This window comes from Colobus angolensis, unplaced genomic scaffold, assembly GCF_000951035.1.
Source record: "Colobus angolensis palliatus isolate OR3802 unplaced genomic scaffold, Cang.pa_1.0 Scaffold247, whole genome shotgun sequence".
NCBI classification, from domain to species: Eukaryota; Metazoa; Chordata; class Mammalia; order Primates; family Cercopithecidae; genus Colobus; species Colobus angolensis.
The window spans coordinates 3,442,693-3,457,799 of NW_012115677.1; the positions used below are offsets into that span (position 1 = coordinate 3,442,693).

Consider the following 15,107-nt stretch of genomic DNA (forward strand, 5'->3'; position numbering starts at 1 on the left):
TTTTTTGTATTTTTAGTAGAGGTGGGGTTTTACCTTGTTGGCCAGGCTGGTCTCAAATTCCTGAGTTCAAGTGATCTGCCCGTTGTGGCCTCCCAAACTGCTGGATTACAGGCATAAGCCACTGCACCCGGTCTTTTTTCATATTTTCTAAAGAATTAAATATACACACTGGGTGCAGTGGCTCATGCCTGTAATCCCAACACTTTGGGAGGCCGAGGCAGGTGGATTGCTTGAGCCCAGGAGTTTGAGACCAGCCTGGGCAACATGGCAAAACCCTATCTGTAAAAATTAGCCAGGTGGATTGGTGCACCCCTACAGTCCCAGCTACTCAGGAGGCTGAGGTGGAAGGATCTCTTAAGCCCGGGAGGTCAAGGCTGCAGTGAGCCATGATCACGCCACTGCACTCCAGCCTGGGTAACAGAGCAAGACCCTGTCTCAAAAAATAAAAAATAAAAAATAATTGTACAACTACACTTGAAGACTCTTTGTACCCTCATTTATCCCATTCTTATCTTTCCTACCCGAAGGTAACTCCTACCCTGAATGTAGTGATGATCATTCCAACCATTTTTTAAAAAATACAGGGAGTCCTCTACATCTGTGTGTTCCACATTTATGAATTCAACCCACTGAAGATCAAAAATATTCCAAAAAAAGAAAGTGGATGGTTGTGTCTCTACTGAACATGTACAGACATTTTTCTTGTTTTCATTCCCTAAATAATACAGTATAACAACTATTTACATAGCATTTACATAGTATTAGGTATTATAAGTAATCTAGACATGACTTAAAGTATACAAGAGGCTGTGTGTAGATTATATGCAAATGCACCACTTTATATCAGGGACTTGAGCATTGTGGATTTTGATATCCTTGGGAGGTCCTGGCACCAATTCCCCATGGATACCAAGGGACAACTGTGTGTAGGTATGTATCTGTAAACAATATATAGTGCTGATTTGCATGTTTTTAAGTGTCACATTACTTGTCAGATTACTTTTTAGAGCCATTTTTCTATGGGGTAAGTTTTAATGAATTGTGGGAGAAGTGTGTATGGCTTTAAGAAACGGATTGCTGATAAATTGATATCTACTAAAAACCTATCTTTTGGGGCATAGCAAGGAATGCAGTGTTTCTCTTTCTTTTATATTCTGTAGAAAAGGAGATAATATGCCACCTGAACAAGTTAGTATTTGCCAGTGATGTTTCTCGTTTTTTACGTACGCGTTATTCTGGGGACTTAAAGTGATGATTTGATAAGCTGTAATTTATATTGATGTGCTTCTATTCTTATCATAAGTCTTTTCATCTTTTTGTGTCTAGTGTTTAACCAGGGGGAAGAAGGTACCTCCTGGTACATTATTCTAAAAGGATCAGTGAATGTAGTCATTTATGGCAAGGTATATATATCTTTTTCTTTTTGAAACTTTATTACGCTCCATTTACTAGTGTGATTCTAAGTATTAGCAATGTAGTGCCACAATTAAATTTGCAACAACATTGTTCCTAGATGTAGAAAAGACATTATTGCATCTTTAATCGTAAATTATCTCAGTTATTATACTTAAAGTAGTATTGTACTTTCTAGGATTTGTCTCCTAATGGATTATAGTGTGTACATTTAAGCCACAGACCATATTACTCAATGAAAGAAAAGTGAACATCATAATTTAATTATGTAATCCCCTTTGGCTTTCCTAGGTACAGCCCATTTATCTACAGTGTTTTAGGGGCCGGGGTCTTGTGGCAGGAGGCGGTGGGTGTTTGTGTTTGCTCTGTTTCAGGGATCCTCTTCATCTGTGTGCTCTACTCTCTCCAGGGTGTGGTCTGCACCCTGCATGAAGGAGATGACTTCGGCAAGTTAGCACTAGTGAATGATGCCCCACGAGCTGCCTCTATCGTCTTACGAGAAGATAATTGCCATTTCTTAAGAGTAGACAAGGAGGATTTCAACCGGATCCTGAGGGTGAGTCCAAAGCAAAGTGTGGCTGAGAGACATCCCATTTTTTCTTTAACTAAATAAGCAAAGCTTTGAGCATAGTCTTAATTGAGTAGTCCTGTGATGAATGAGTGCTCTAGGCACAAAAGGCCTTTGTTACAAACCTGGTTATATTTAATGTGGTGGTATGCATTCTGGGATCCAGAGGTTATATTCCAGTAAAACTGCAAATGCAGGATGCTATGCTGGACCCAGTCCCTCTATGCATCCCTGCACTGGTCCATGAGAATTGACAATAAATAGGAATTGCCTTGGCAAAATGTCAGTCTGAGAAGTTTCTCTTTGATATCTTGGGCATCCTTCTTTGCATCCTTCCCGTCCCACTCTCCAACACAGTGGCAGCTCCCTCTGCTCCTTGTTTTTTTCTTTCCTAGACATTCCTAGTTTCCACCTCTTTCTCCTCCCAAATCTGAGCCTGTCTCATATCATCATACGTTCTCTTGATTTATTGAGTGATTCCATTTTACTGGGAATTAACATCCATCACGGTTACTCCAACCGAGCATTTTCATTTTCAGGGGCTCTATCTCGGTTGTTACAAACTAAAGGAATTACTAACATTGGCAGGCAGGTGAATAACAGGGGTGGTACAGGGAACTGTGCAATTGCACTTAAAAGTTGACTCTGCAGATGAGCCCACTGTAAGCTTATTAAGGAATTTGTGAATGTGGATGATGTTTAGAAGAATAGTCTCTGGTCTCTCCCCAGCATGAGGTCCCTTGCCCATGGGAGGGATGACCCAGCTTCGGCTGGTAGAGGCCTGATCATGGACTTTTAGGGATGGTGACAATGTCCCACTACCCCTGGCTTCTCAGGTGGCCTGTGGTCCTTCCCACCCTAGCTTGAGTTCACTTGGGAGGCTGTTCTTTCTCGGGTCACTCTGCCCTCTTTCTTTCACTGCTGACCCACAGAGCAGAGTCCCTTCTATCCCTCTTGCAGCCTTAGCATCTCTAGCCCCTCCTCAAGTCCTAAATGTAGCTTTTGTGCTTTGGGGTGTATTCCCATTACTTAATGATGATTTACAATGTCATGCTCCTGTCCTGGTGTGTGGACATCGATCCCTACATGGTCTTAAGCATTTGCCTTTGGTGGCAAAATTTCTAACAACTAAGTTTCTTTTAGGAATGCACAGTCTTAATGCAAAGAAAAAAAAAAAAAGGCTAAAATGTATACCCTTGAATGATATATTAAAAAAATACCAGATGGAATTTGAGTTGGTTCTTATCTGATCTCTTTTTAAATGGGGGCCAAATGTTGAAGAAAAAGCATGTTAAAAATTTTAAACTAACTATTTACAATGATATTGAAATTTAAAGGTAAGCTGTACTAACTCCTTCAAGTTTACACACGAGGAGTTTACATTCAGCCAAAACATTCTTTGAAAGAATCAGATTAGGACCATTATCATTGATGTAATTTAATCAATGGTAAATCACTTAAAATAACCAAAAAGAGTTTTTAACACATTTCAAAAGGATTTTTCTTAAAAAAAAAAAAGAAAAGAAAAGAAAAGAAAATAGTCTTTTGATTAGAGAGAAGAGGTGCCCCACTCCTAAGGAAACTAAATACGCTTAGAAGAAAAAGAACTTTGCTGAAGCTGCTTGCTATTTACCACATATTTTTATAACTAATAAATGCCTTTGCTCCCCACCTTCCTGCTCTACTTCCTTCTCCCAAAGGGTTCTCAGAGCATAACCACACTATGCTTTATTCTACTCTTTTTCTGAAGCTGGGGTAAAAGCAGTCTTAAAAACACATGCCTCAAACCTCATCTGGTCCTCTCTCTGACCGTTCCAGCCCTTGACTTTGAAAATGACTTAATTTGTAGACGCAACAATTAGCATGACAAGCACCAAATGAGTTTCTGAAGCATTTGAAATTTTTTTCATTGTCTGAGTAAGCGGCAGCATCTGTATGTGGTGTAATTTGTATTTGCAGGACGTGGAGGCGAATACAGTCAGACTTAAAGAACATGACCAAGATGTCTTGGTGCTGGAGAAGGTCCCAGCAGGGAACAGAGCTTCTAATCAAGGAAACTCACAGCCTCAGCAAAAGTATGTTTGCATCCAACACTGTAATTGCCAGACTATGATTAACCTTTTCACATGGTATCATCATTTCTACAATAGCATGTTCTCCTTTTTTGTGGAAGATGGCAGTGTATGTGACTTTTTTCCTCTCTATTGACTAATCACACATCTTGTGGAGTATAATGTATCCATTTCTGGCACAGCATTGAGCCGGGTGCTGCCTACAGTAATTCGGGAGAGAATATTCCTTTACTCTAAAAACCACTCTTTGTATACAGTGTTCGACTGTAATAGCTGTGGAACAGAAGGCGTGTGAGAGAACAATGGGAATAGCAATGCCAGGCAGCTCAAAGGATACGAAGGCCCCTGGGTGATGGGAACTTTTGGTATTTGAATTTCGTATGCAGGATTTCGCATGAAGTGTTTTCCTCTTGTTATCAGAATGAGCGTCTTTGATGGAAACCCAGACTTCAAATATAAAACAGTCTATTGATTGCAGCCCAGAAGCATCCATTTGGCCTCATTCATACTTATTCCTGCTAATGTCAAAAGGCCATTAGCTTCACATTTCTCAGATATCCTGTTTAACTTGAGTCTTTTTCAGTATATCGATGTTCAGTTCCAGCTTTTGCTGCAACATACTACATAAGACTGCATCAAATGTACCAACATTTGAGTGGTAAGACAGAGAATAGAAAGTGTGGCTCTAAGAAATTACAGAAAATTACAGAATCTACTTTTTAAAATGGAGATTAATTTTCAATCTTAGTGTAATAAAAACACCAATTCTGTAGCTAAAGAAATGTTACCCAATAATATGTTGAAGGAGAATGCATCTCAAGTAATTTTCCTTTGTTTGCCAAATAAGTGAGGTGTTTCCCTTATCAAGACATTCACCATAAATGATTAATTTTTATTGTTTAGACTAAAAGTCTAAGGCCCAGACATTTTCATTTGATTGAATCAACATATTTGCAAAGAGGGCAGGAAAAAAGATAATATTATTAAATAGCCATAGTATATTTTGCAGATTTTATAGAATTCTTATATTATAACACCTTTTAAAAGATGGAGAAATTTAGGCTCAGAGCCACAAGTTACTTGCCCAAGGTTTCAAAGCTTATAATGGCAGAGCTTGAATTCAAGTCCAGCTTGACTAGTTTTCACACGCCTATCCCCCTTCCACCTGCCAGCTTACTATAGCAAAATATAGTAGTTAAGACTACATACTCAACACTGCTTAGTAAATATTGCAAACCACTCCATATCGAAGGAACTGACATCCAAAGGACTATGTAAAAAACTTACCTTTCACTTACAAAACTAAAAATTACCATAGGAATTTCGTTATTACTTATTGTTTCCTACTATCTGTTCTTGAAATTGTTCTTGCCCAAGTGTTTTTAACAGTTGTCTTTCCAGTCCACTAAGGAGGATGAGAATGAAAACATTTTTTTTTTATGTGAAGGTTGGGACTGCTTCTAGTGATTTTCTTTGGTTCCCTTAAATAACTAGTGTTTTATCTGCATTTTAAACTAATGCTTCAGATGTCCCAGGAAAATCATGCTTACTGAAAAGGCAAGCCCTGAGAATTCTTCTTAACCTAGAAACATCTGATCCAGAGGTTCCCCGGGGGTCCCCTTGCTTCACTTCTTCATGTCATCGGGGAATGATCAAGAGCATTTGCTTGTTACAATGTCTTTCTTTCAGGGTGTTCTCCAAATATAGGTTTCTTATGAAACCAAACCAAAAGGGATGGAAAAGGAGAGACCATATGTTTTATTATTTTAGGCCTGATCCGATTTTCCCTTATACCTCCTTATTTGTGTCCTGTATTCCAATCTAAATGTCTTCCACAATTCAAAAACTTATGCATGTTCACAATGGGCCATTTAAGAAATATCAATGAGTACAAATTAATGCACCACACAAAACTTCCCTGAAGAATGAAAAGCTGCTGTCTCAAGGGGTCATTTTCCATGTCGAGTTTTCCCAAATGAGACCAGAATTGAAGGGGAAGGGGCATGTAAATAAATTTGGGGCTGATATTCTGGACTTCAAAAATGTGGCATCAACCATGTCTATGGATGGACTTAAAATTTAGGAAGCTGTAGGGCCTCTCTTCAGAAATTATCCTTTTTGAGCTCAAAGAGGGTCACCGTGTTGGTGCTGCTAATAATGTTATTTTTCTGGTTCATTTTTCCCTGAGAAATCCAGAATAGTTTATGTGTACATTTTTAACTTTCAAAACCTCCTGATTCTACCTGAGCATCTCAACTCTGAGTGTGATATTTAAAATGTCAACAATAAGACAGTGTTTCCCATGAAGGATAAATTCCACGGAGCCCTCAGTCGTTTACTGTTTCGGATGTCTTTCTGCTCTGTGGTTATGCAGGTTTAGTAAGAAAGAATTTGAAATGCATATTCCTGTTTTAGTTACTGTGTTGCTTTTATCTTAGACTGTTTTCTCATTGCTCAGCTCCATCCTGTGTGCAGGAAGACAGTCTCTTTCAGGTCCCCTTCTCCACACCCTTCTCTATTCTAGGAACAGATTGTAGTGTCCTCATTTGCAGAAAAATATTTTATGTCAGAGGTTTAAAACCTCCTAGCTTATATAATGTAACCAATTGGAGTTTGCTTTTAACTTGAACTAGAGTCGCTCTTTCATGAAATAAACTGAAAAGAGTCATGCTGTGTGGTCTTTAAGTGGTCCTGACCTCATTTTAAACAGAGGCCAAGCAGTAGGTGCCTGGCAGTGGACAGTGGGAAACAAAGCCGTCACGTGATGTTTCAGCCAAACCCAGAACCCCAAGAGCCCAGAGGGCTGTGTCTGGCCAGAAGCTCCTGGCCCCTCCATCTTGGAGTCCCCCACCCTAAGGGAATGTCAACATCTAATAGCCTTCTGTGGAGCTGTGAAGAGAAGCTGGGGTAAGGTGGCCATGGCAACTGTACCACGAGAGGAAGTCTCTGGTAGCAAAAGAAAGATCCTGGGGGAGCTTAGAGAGGCCACTTTCTCTCTAGAGAGGTGATCAGGCATCTGGCTTGCCTCTCAGATCTCTATTACTTTTGACCAGCCATAATGCCCTAGCTAAAGGATGTCCAAACAAAGAATACCAGAATGTGAAGCCAACCTTCTAGTAGAATTAGTTTTGACAAGGGGACACATTTTACAAACTGATGCATGAGTCACACAGCTAGCTATAGAGCTTGCAACTTTCCAGCAGCCACTGCCCGGTGCCACGCGAAGTAACAGACTGGTTTTCCCCTCATTTGGTTTTCACGTTTTGGAATGTATATATACTCCTATTGGAATACAACTTGTTTTCAGAAACAAACTGAACAAGCCCTCTTTAGAGGAAGGTTGTTAATTACATGGAGAATTTCCTGTTCTGAAAAAGCTCCAGGTAGCTAGACCTGGTCTCCATCTGGAGCATCTTGCTGTAGAAGCAGAAAAGTGCCACGAAGCTCATGCTTGTTCTCTGAAGCCAGACACACCTAGCTCATGTCAGAGGTCTCCCATTTACTAACTCTGTGACCTGAGGCTTCATGCCTCCCCCTCCTGAGCCGCCTCTCTATCTACAGAATGAAGATAATATTTAACTAGCAGGAGTAAACAGGACGCCCTTATTCAGTGCACACCTAGCTGTCTAGGGTATAGTAAACATTCGACAGATGTTGCTCTCTCCAACCCAGTTTTCCTGATTAATGTGTCCGATGCTACTCTTTTTCCAGCTCATGTGGTGAGTGCTATCAAAGAATCATATATTTCAGGAATTACTGGATGAATTGAGCAATATTCTCTATTTCAATATTGAAAGTCATTTATAAATATGCCCTCTTCTTTCCTCAAATATTCATTGCCCACAAAAGGAAAAGCCATTGTCTTCTACCTTATCTATTTTGAGAAAGGGGTCAGACTTTTGAGATGAAAGTAGACTATTTTTTTTTCTCTCTATTCCCCTTCTCTCCTCCTCTAGGCTGCAAAGCCAAGTTTCCTCAAAGATTTAACTGTTGAGCTTCCTTTTGGTCTTGTGCGCGCACTCACAACAGTTTTAGCTAACAGCTGCCTTCCAGATAGACTGCACTGGCCACCTCATTCAATACCAGGGGTGCTTTCCTCACCGTTTCCACATGCACATATGTTAAAATGTCTGCTCATCACTCCCTCAGGCCGTGGGTTAAGATCCTGAGATTTAAAAATATGTTAGAGTTACTCTTGGGATCTCAACACACCTCAAAGGTCTCAAATAGGCAAGGAAACCAGAGCTGAATTCTGTCACTGCTTTCTGAACATTAAACAATTTTATTTTCATTGTTGTTTTTACTTGCCTGTTTTGTGTGTGTGTGTGTGTGTGTGTGTGTGTGTGTGTGTGTGTGTGTGTGTGTTTTGAGACGGAGTCTCACTCTGTCACCCAGGCTGGAGTGCAGTGACGCGATCTCCGCTCACTGCAACCTCCACCTCCCTGGTTCAAGCAATTCTCCTGCCTCAGCCTCCGAACTAGCTGGGACTATGGGTGCGTGCCACCATGCCTGGCTAATTTTCTGTATTTTAGTAGAGACAGGGTTTCACCGTGTTGCCCAGGCTGGTCGCGAACTTCTGAGCTCAGGCAATCTGCCCGCTTTGGCCTCCCAAAGTGCTGGCTGGGATGACAGGCGTGAGCCACTGCGCCCAGCCCCTACTTGCCTGTTATTTTTAGGTGAAATTCCAAGCAGAAAAGCAAAGCCTGAGTTTTGGAAGACAAGCACCCAGATCATCTGAATGTATTTTGTCTACAGCTCCCACTTAGTAGTGTTTTGTCACTGTCTTGAGTATGATTTTGAAACAGTTCACATGCAACTTAAAAAATAAATCCTCCTGTGTTAATTGAAGAACACCATGGAAAGATCTTCTGAAATAATGTTTATTATAACCCCCAGTAATTTATATCTGGCATTGAAATAAATTATAAGGATTTTCTACTGCTGATTTATTTCCCATTCATGATGCTACTGGGGTTTGTTTGCTCATTGGTGTTATGGAGTTTTGTTTGCTTTCTCTCATTTTATTATTAGCTGAATTTCCAAAGCACATACCAGTGTACAGTTGGGAAAGACAGAGCATTCCAGAAATAGGCAGGGGAATCCAGTGTGGGACAGAAGTTTTGCTACGAGTAACCCATATATGGATAACCTAGCTTACTCTCACTTCCTCTCACCAGCTCCCCCTGCCTGACCTGAACTGCCCTGGGTTTTACATGTTCCTTTTTATTCTCCTTTGGAAAAAGACTGAAGTTTCTCAGTTCCCAGCCTACTAAAGCTGCTCTTCAAGAAGTTTACCTTATTTCCATGTAGGGAAAAAACAACACTGTTTGTAGTAACGACTTCACTTTGTGGATTTTTTGTTTGTTTGTTTGTTTGTTTTGTCTTCTTGTATGACTTTGACAAGGTGCATGGTCTCTCTTACCATGAAAAGTATATGGTTCCCTGGGATCTCAAATTAAAAAAAAAAAAAATTTTTAGATAAGTAAAAAGTTTTTTTAATGATTTGCTCACTTATGAAAAACTAATGGCATTTTTGTTTCTTATCCAGGTATACTGTGATGTCAGGAACACCTGAAAAAATTTTAGAGCATTTTCTAGAAACGATACGCCTTGAGGCAACTTTAAATGAAGCAACAGGTATACACATAGAACAGTTTGCATGTCCATTTAATCTATGCATAGCATTGTTTAAAAGTCCTGAATTCATTTGCAGTGTGTATAGCAAAAGCAATTTTGGAAGGGGATTCTGTGTATTGATATTTGAAAAGCATCTCTGTGTGACCTGACAGGGAACAGTCCTTCTGACTGTCCTCTTCCCTCCCCAATCCTGACTGTTTTCTACAAATGACTCAGCCTCATTTCTACATACCATGCCTCGTCTTCTCTAGGCTTCTCTCTCTTAAGTTATTCAAATCCAACCTTTATAGGCATCTATTGGGTTTATCATTTACATCCTACCTATTCCCAGGAAGGATTTGAAGCTGCCTACATAAAAGGCACAGCCTTTCTCCAGTTGGGAGTAAGATGCTTCTCTCTGCAGTTGTAGAGTCCAGCTGCTCTAGAATGTTACTAAATGCCACCATTTGTTTGCTAGGGCTTCGCTAACAAATTACCACCAACTGGGTAGCTCAAGCAACAAAATTGTATTGTCTTACAGCTCTGGAGGCTAGAAGTCCTAGCTGAAGGTGATAGTCGAGTTGGTTCCTTTTGAAGGCTGTGAAGGAGAATCTGTTCCATGCCTCTCTCCTAGCCTCCCGTGGTTTGCAGGCTATCTTTGGCATCTGTTGGCTTGTAGATGCATCATCCAGATCTCTGTCCTCATGTTCATACAGCATTCTCCCCGTGACTCTTCACGTAGCCTTCCCTCTGTGCATGTCTGTCTCTGGGTCCAAGGTTACCCCTTTTTATAAGGATACCAGTCATATTGGATTAAGGCCCACATTAAGGAACTCACCTGCAAAGACACTGTTTCCAAAGACGATTATATTCTGAGATACTGGAGGTTAGTTCTTCAACATATCTTTTTGGGGGGATACAATTCAACACATAACATGTACTTACAGTGAGTCAGTCTTGTTACCTAAGACACAGATATTCTAGGGTGAATAAAGCAAATCTCACCAGTGAACTAAGTGTTCAGAGTTATAAAATTGTGTTCCACTTTGGTTACCATCTTGTATATGACTTTGAAACAGCCGACACGCAATGTGTTTTTTTTTTTTAATCCTATGCTACTGCCTCTCAGAATAATGTCATGGGTTAGTATTTTAAGCACATTGAGCTCCATAGAAGAGCATTTCTCACTAAAAGAAGGTCAGAGATTTATCTCAAAAACTTAGTTCAAAATCCATTTCCATAACTGACCTTTGCTATGTACTCAAGTTGAAGATATCATGATTATTATTATTATTATATACCTCCTAAAGTTATTTTACCACTGAATTCTTATTTTATCTTCTCATTCCAGTTTCTCATTTTATGCATAGATTACCTGAGGTTTTTTACGTAGCAAATTAATTAGGGTATAGTAGATATAATCATCAGGATCACTGGCTCCAGGCCAATTATTCTCAGCTCAGTATTTGTTGAGTATCTTGTTGGGTAGACACTAAGCTAGATGCCTTGGACTAGGCAATGTGAATAAGGAATCATCCTCCTGCATTCAGGAAGCTTATAATCTGTTAGAAGACATAAAGGAATTTGCACATAACTTGAATATAAGGCAGAATGTGGTTAGTGCTTCAGGGACACTGACTGGGTGAGGGATCTAGAAAAGTATCATGGAAAATATAGAGTGGCCCTGAAGGAGGCTGGTAACCAGTAACTAGAGATGGGGACAGAGCTATCCATACTAAGGGACAATATTAGCACTGACCTAGAAATAGACAAGGAAGAGTGAGTGGTCTGATTTTTGCTGGAATATTGTATATATAAGTTGAAAAAGGAAGGAAAGGTTTAAGAATTGGGGTATAGATCTTAGAGAGTCTTAAATGTAAAGCCGGCTGGGTGCAGTGGCTCGCACCTGTAATCCCAGCACTTTGGGGGCCAAGGCGGGAGGATCACTGGAGCCCAGGAGTTTGAGGCTACAGTGAGCTATGCTCATGCCACTGCACTGTAGCTTGGGCAACAACAACAGAAAGGTAGAGCCAAGCATTGGAAAGTGGTTGAAGATGTCTGAGCAAGAAGAACGTGATAAGAGCTTTACTGGAGAAAAGTTACTCCATAGTTAGTATAGAGAAACTGACCAAATAAACCAAATTTCCAGGACCATGGGTCAGGAAAAAATGCAGCTGATTTTTTCCCTCTGATTAACTGTTTGCCCACTATGTGTGATTGCATAATGCAAGAATCAGCACCTTACCTAAAGTAAGTATTGCCTCAAAAAAAAAAAAAAGATTCTGGTACATTAGAGACTATGGCATCTAAGGAACGAGCCATAAGATCTTTACCACCCATGAAGGGCAAATATAGCCTCCCTTTCAAGTCACCTCTAAAAGAGATGGAGACTGGATTATTGCTGCTGCTTCTGCTTCTTTTGTTTAGTTTTGTTGTTTTTAATTACTGTTCCTTGCAGAGCAGGGCTAACCCATGGGCAGTATGCCCAGAGTAGCCTGATTATTCCTTCTTCATCAAAAAAATTAAAGCCTGGAAATCAGTGTATTCTAAGGCTGACGTGTGGGATGTGATTCTTGACCCTTCCATTTTTGATGGTAGAGACTAGACTAGCATCATAATTTAATATTGAACTTCATTTCCTGCAGTTTTTCCTGATATTTTTTTCTTACAAGTAATGTTTATGCCTTGGAGATAAAGAACAAATCAGTATCTTTCTCATAAATCAAAAATACAAATTCCACCCCCTCCCCCATTGTTCTGGACACTAAACAATCCTAGGGTAGGTCGACGACATTTGTCCATATACTGGAGTGGGAGACCTTTGGCATTTATGGATTTACAGTACAGTGAGAAAGGTCAGAGTTACCATGAAACTTGTTTACATCATAAAAATGCACACTGCTGAATTTGACATTACACTCTCTTAATTTACCAAAAATCTATTTTCTACCTGAGACCTATTAGTTCTTATATTTTTACTTTTAAAACCAGCATTAGTCATGGAGTGACTTGGTAAATCATCTTCTAGTAGGAAATCATATTTTAAATTAGTTCTTAAGGAAATTTTAACTCTATAAATTAGATTTCCAGTGTTACTGTTTCTGATGAACTTACATCGGGAAAGTTTGAATCAGTGACTAAACGTTTAACCATTATTCTCATTTAAACATAAGTGACGAGTGTAATCCCAAGCTGTCATCTACTCAGTGTCACCAGTCACCTTCAGTCTCATTATACTGAGAAGCAGAGAAGGTGCCAGACAGAAGAGTTGCTACATATGAGGAGAGAGCCGGAAAGCCACACTGAACTGTGAGCTGAGTAGTTGGCCATGTTACCTGATTCCCTCCCCAACCTTGGAGCACCCAAGTCAAGTCTCTGCTTTAGCAAACTTTAAACTACCAGATAGTACAGCCTCCTGGATGCATATAATGAGTATTACCTCATCCATTCTCAGGAATGTATCAAACATATCAAGATGGTGCTAGATGTTAAGCTCAGGCAAGCCAAAGTCCTTTGGTACATTCAAAAAAATAGTTTCATGCAGCTTCTGTCTCCTCTGTCTGGCACCTTCTCTGCTTCTTCTCTGGCTCAGTATAATGGGACTGAAAACCTGGTGACATTGAGTTGTGACACTTGGTATTACACTCATCAGTTATATTTAAATGAGTATGTGTAATGGTTAAACCTTTAGTCACTGACTCAGACTTCACCAATAAAAGTTCATTAAAAACATGGATGACATTTGGCATTCTAATTTATAGCATTAAAATGTACGTATTTCTCACCATTTTCCATTTAAGATGAGCGTCACAATCTCAGGCAGTGCATTTCATGTTTTCCCTGGAAATGCTGTGGCATCTTGGGTTCCAAGTTCTGATGGTCGTAGTCCTGAGGTTTTTAGATTTGTCTTCATGAGCTTTCCCATCTGGCTAGCCAGGGCGTGTTGTCTGCAATGAAGAACCAGCGTCAAATTCAATGACGAAGTAAATGAAGCTTATTTTGGGGACTTGCCTTACTTCCCTTGCCAACCCCCGGCTTCCTTACTTACAGAATAGTTTCACATATAGGACAGTCACCATTTGAATCCACCAGCTTCTGTTTTGTTAGCCTTTGTTTTGCTCTAGTTGCTGCTCACAGCCTTAATCTTGTTTTCTTTTCTTTTCTTTCTTTCTTTCCTTCCTTCCTTCCTTCCTTCCTTCCTTCCTTCCTTCCTTTCTTTTCTGCTTCTTTATCCCCTCACCAATCATCTGCTGTTACTGCCTCCTGATTCTATGATTCTATTGCCCTCCCACCCTTCATTGCTCCTTTTGGAAATAGGAGGTGAAAAAGAGATAAAGGAGAAAGGATTTTGAGAAAACAAATATGGTATAGACAAAGAAATGACCATGTCTTCGTTCTGCGTGTATGGTACTGCCCACATGTGACCCTTTAAATATACAGATTTTAAAATGTTTGGTGGCTAAGGTACCTAGTGCCATTTGTACAAGGCTGTCTCTTTTTAAAATATTATACTTTTTGCCCATTGTCATGAGAAACTGATTTTGATCTCAATCTCTGTCAACACCATTATTTATATGATGTGTTTCTATGTAAAGTAAACTCATACCCTAAACCAATGTATTGGAACCAGTGGCCAAGAACAAGTGAGTAGATACTCTTGCTTTCCTAAAGATTTCCACAAGAACCTAATTTCCTTTTCTGTTTTTTCCCCCCTTCCAGATTCTGTTTTAAATGACTTTATTATGATGCACTGTGTTTTTATGCCAAATACCCAGCTTTGCCCAGCCCTGGTGGCCCAATATCCTTTTATTGTGATTTTAAGTTCCTAGTCCCTCAAAGACAACCCCACCTGTCGAAGGCCATTCTCTCATCTTATCTTCTGAAGGTAAGTCACGGCCCAGGCAGAGTTGTACATTCCACCCTCGTCACACTGAAATGTGTTTTCTCACATTTCCCACGGTTTTCCCCTGTACAGACTCTAGCTCTGCCTGGCAGAGGTCTGCTGTGCCATGTTTAAGGATTTCCTCCTTGTTACCTGTATTGGGCCATTCTTTCATTGCTATAACGAAATACCTGAGGCTGGGTAATTTGTAAGAAAAGAGGTTTAATTGACTGGCAGTTCTGCAGGTTGCCTAGGAAGCATTGTGCCAGCCTCTGTTTCTGGGGAGGCCTTGGGAAACTTATAATTGTGGCCAAAGGTCAAGGGGGAGCAGGAGTCAGGTGGGGGAGGTGGCAAACACTTTTAAACGACCAGATCTCATGAGAATTCACTATCTCAAGGACAGCACCAAGACATGAGGGATCCACCCCTATAACCCAAACACCTCCCACCAGGCCCACCTCCAACATTGAGGATTACATTTCAACATGAGATGAGATTTGGACGGGGACAAACATCCAAACTGTATCATAATCTGTGCAGAGAAGTGTGAACCAGC

General features: G+C 40.2%; 1 protein-coding gene across 5 annotated transcripts in view; it reads left to right on the forward strand.

Annotated features, from left to right (window-relative positions):
• The window catches only part of LOC105514542 (rap guanine nucleotide exchange factor 4), a 233,895-nt gene that overhangs the window by 168,433 nt on the left and 50,355 nt on the right, over window positions 1-15,107 (forward strand). For all 5 annotated transcript variants that reach the window (XM_011945959.1, XM_011945960.1, XM_011945963.1 and 2 more), the window contains 5 exons: window positions 1,327-1,403; window positions 1,823-1,969; window positions 3,941-4,056; window positions 9,602-9,690; window positions 14,389-14,467. In XM_011945959.1, the coding sequence (XP_011801349.1) occupies window positions 1,327-1,403; window positions 1,823-1,969; window positions 3,941-4,056; window positions 9,602-9,690; window positions 14,389-14,467 (508 nt within the window). The remainder of the gene's footprint in view (window positions 1-1,326; window positions 1,404-1,822; window positions 1,970-3,940; window positions 4,057-9,601; window positions 9,691-14,388; window positions 14,468-15,107) is intronic.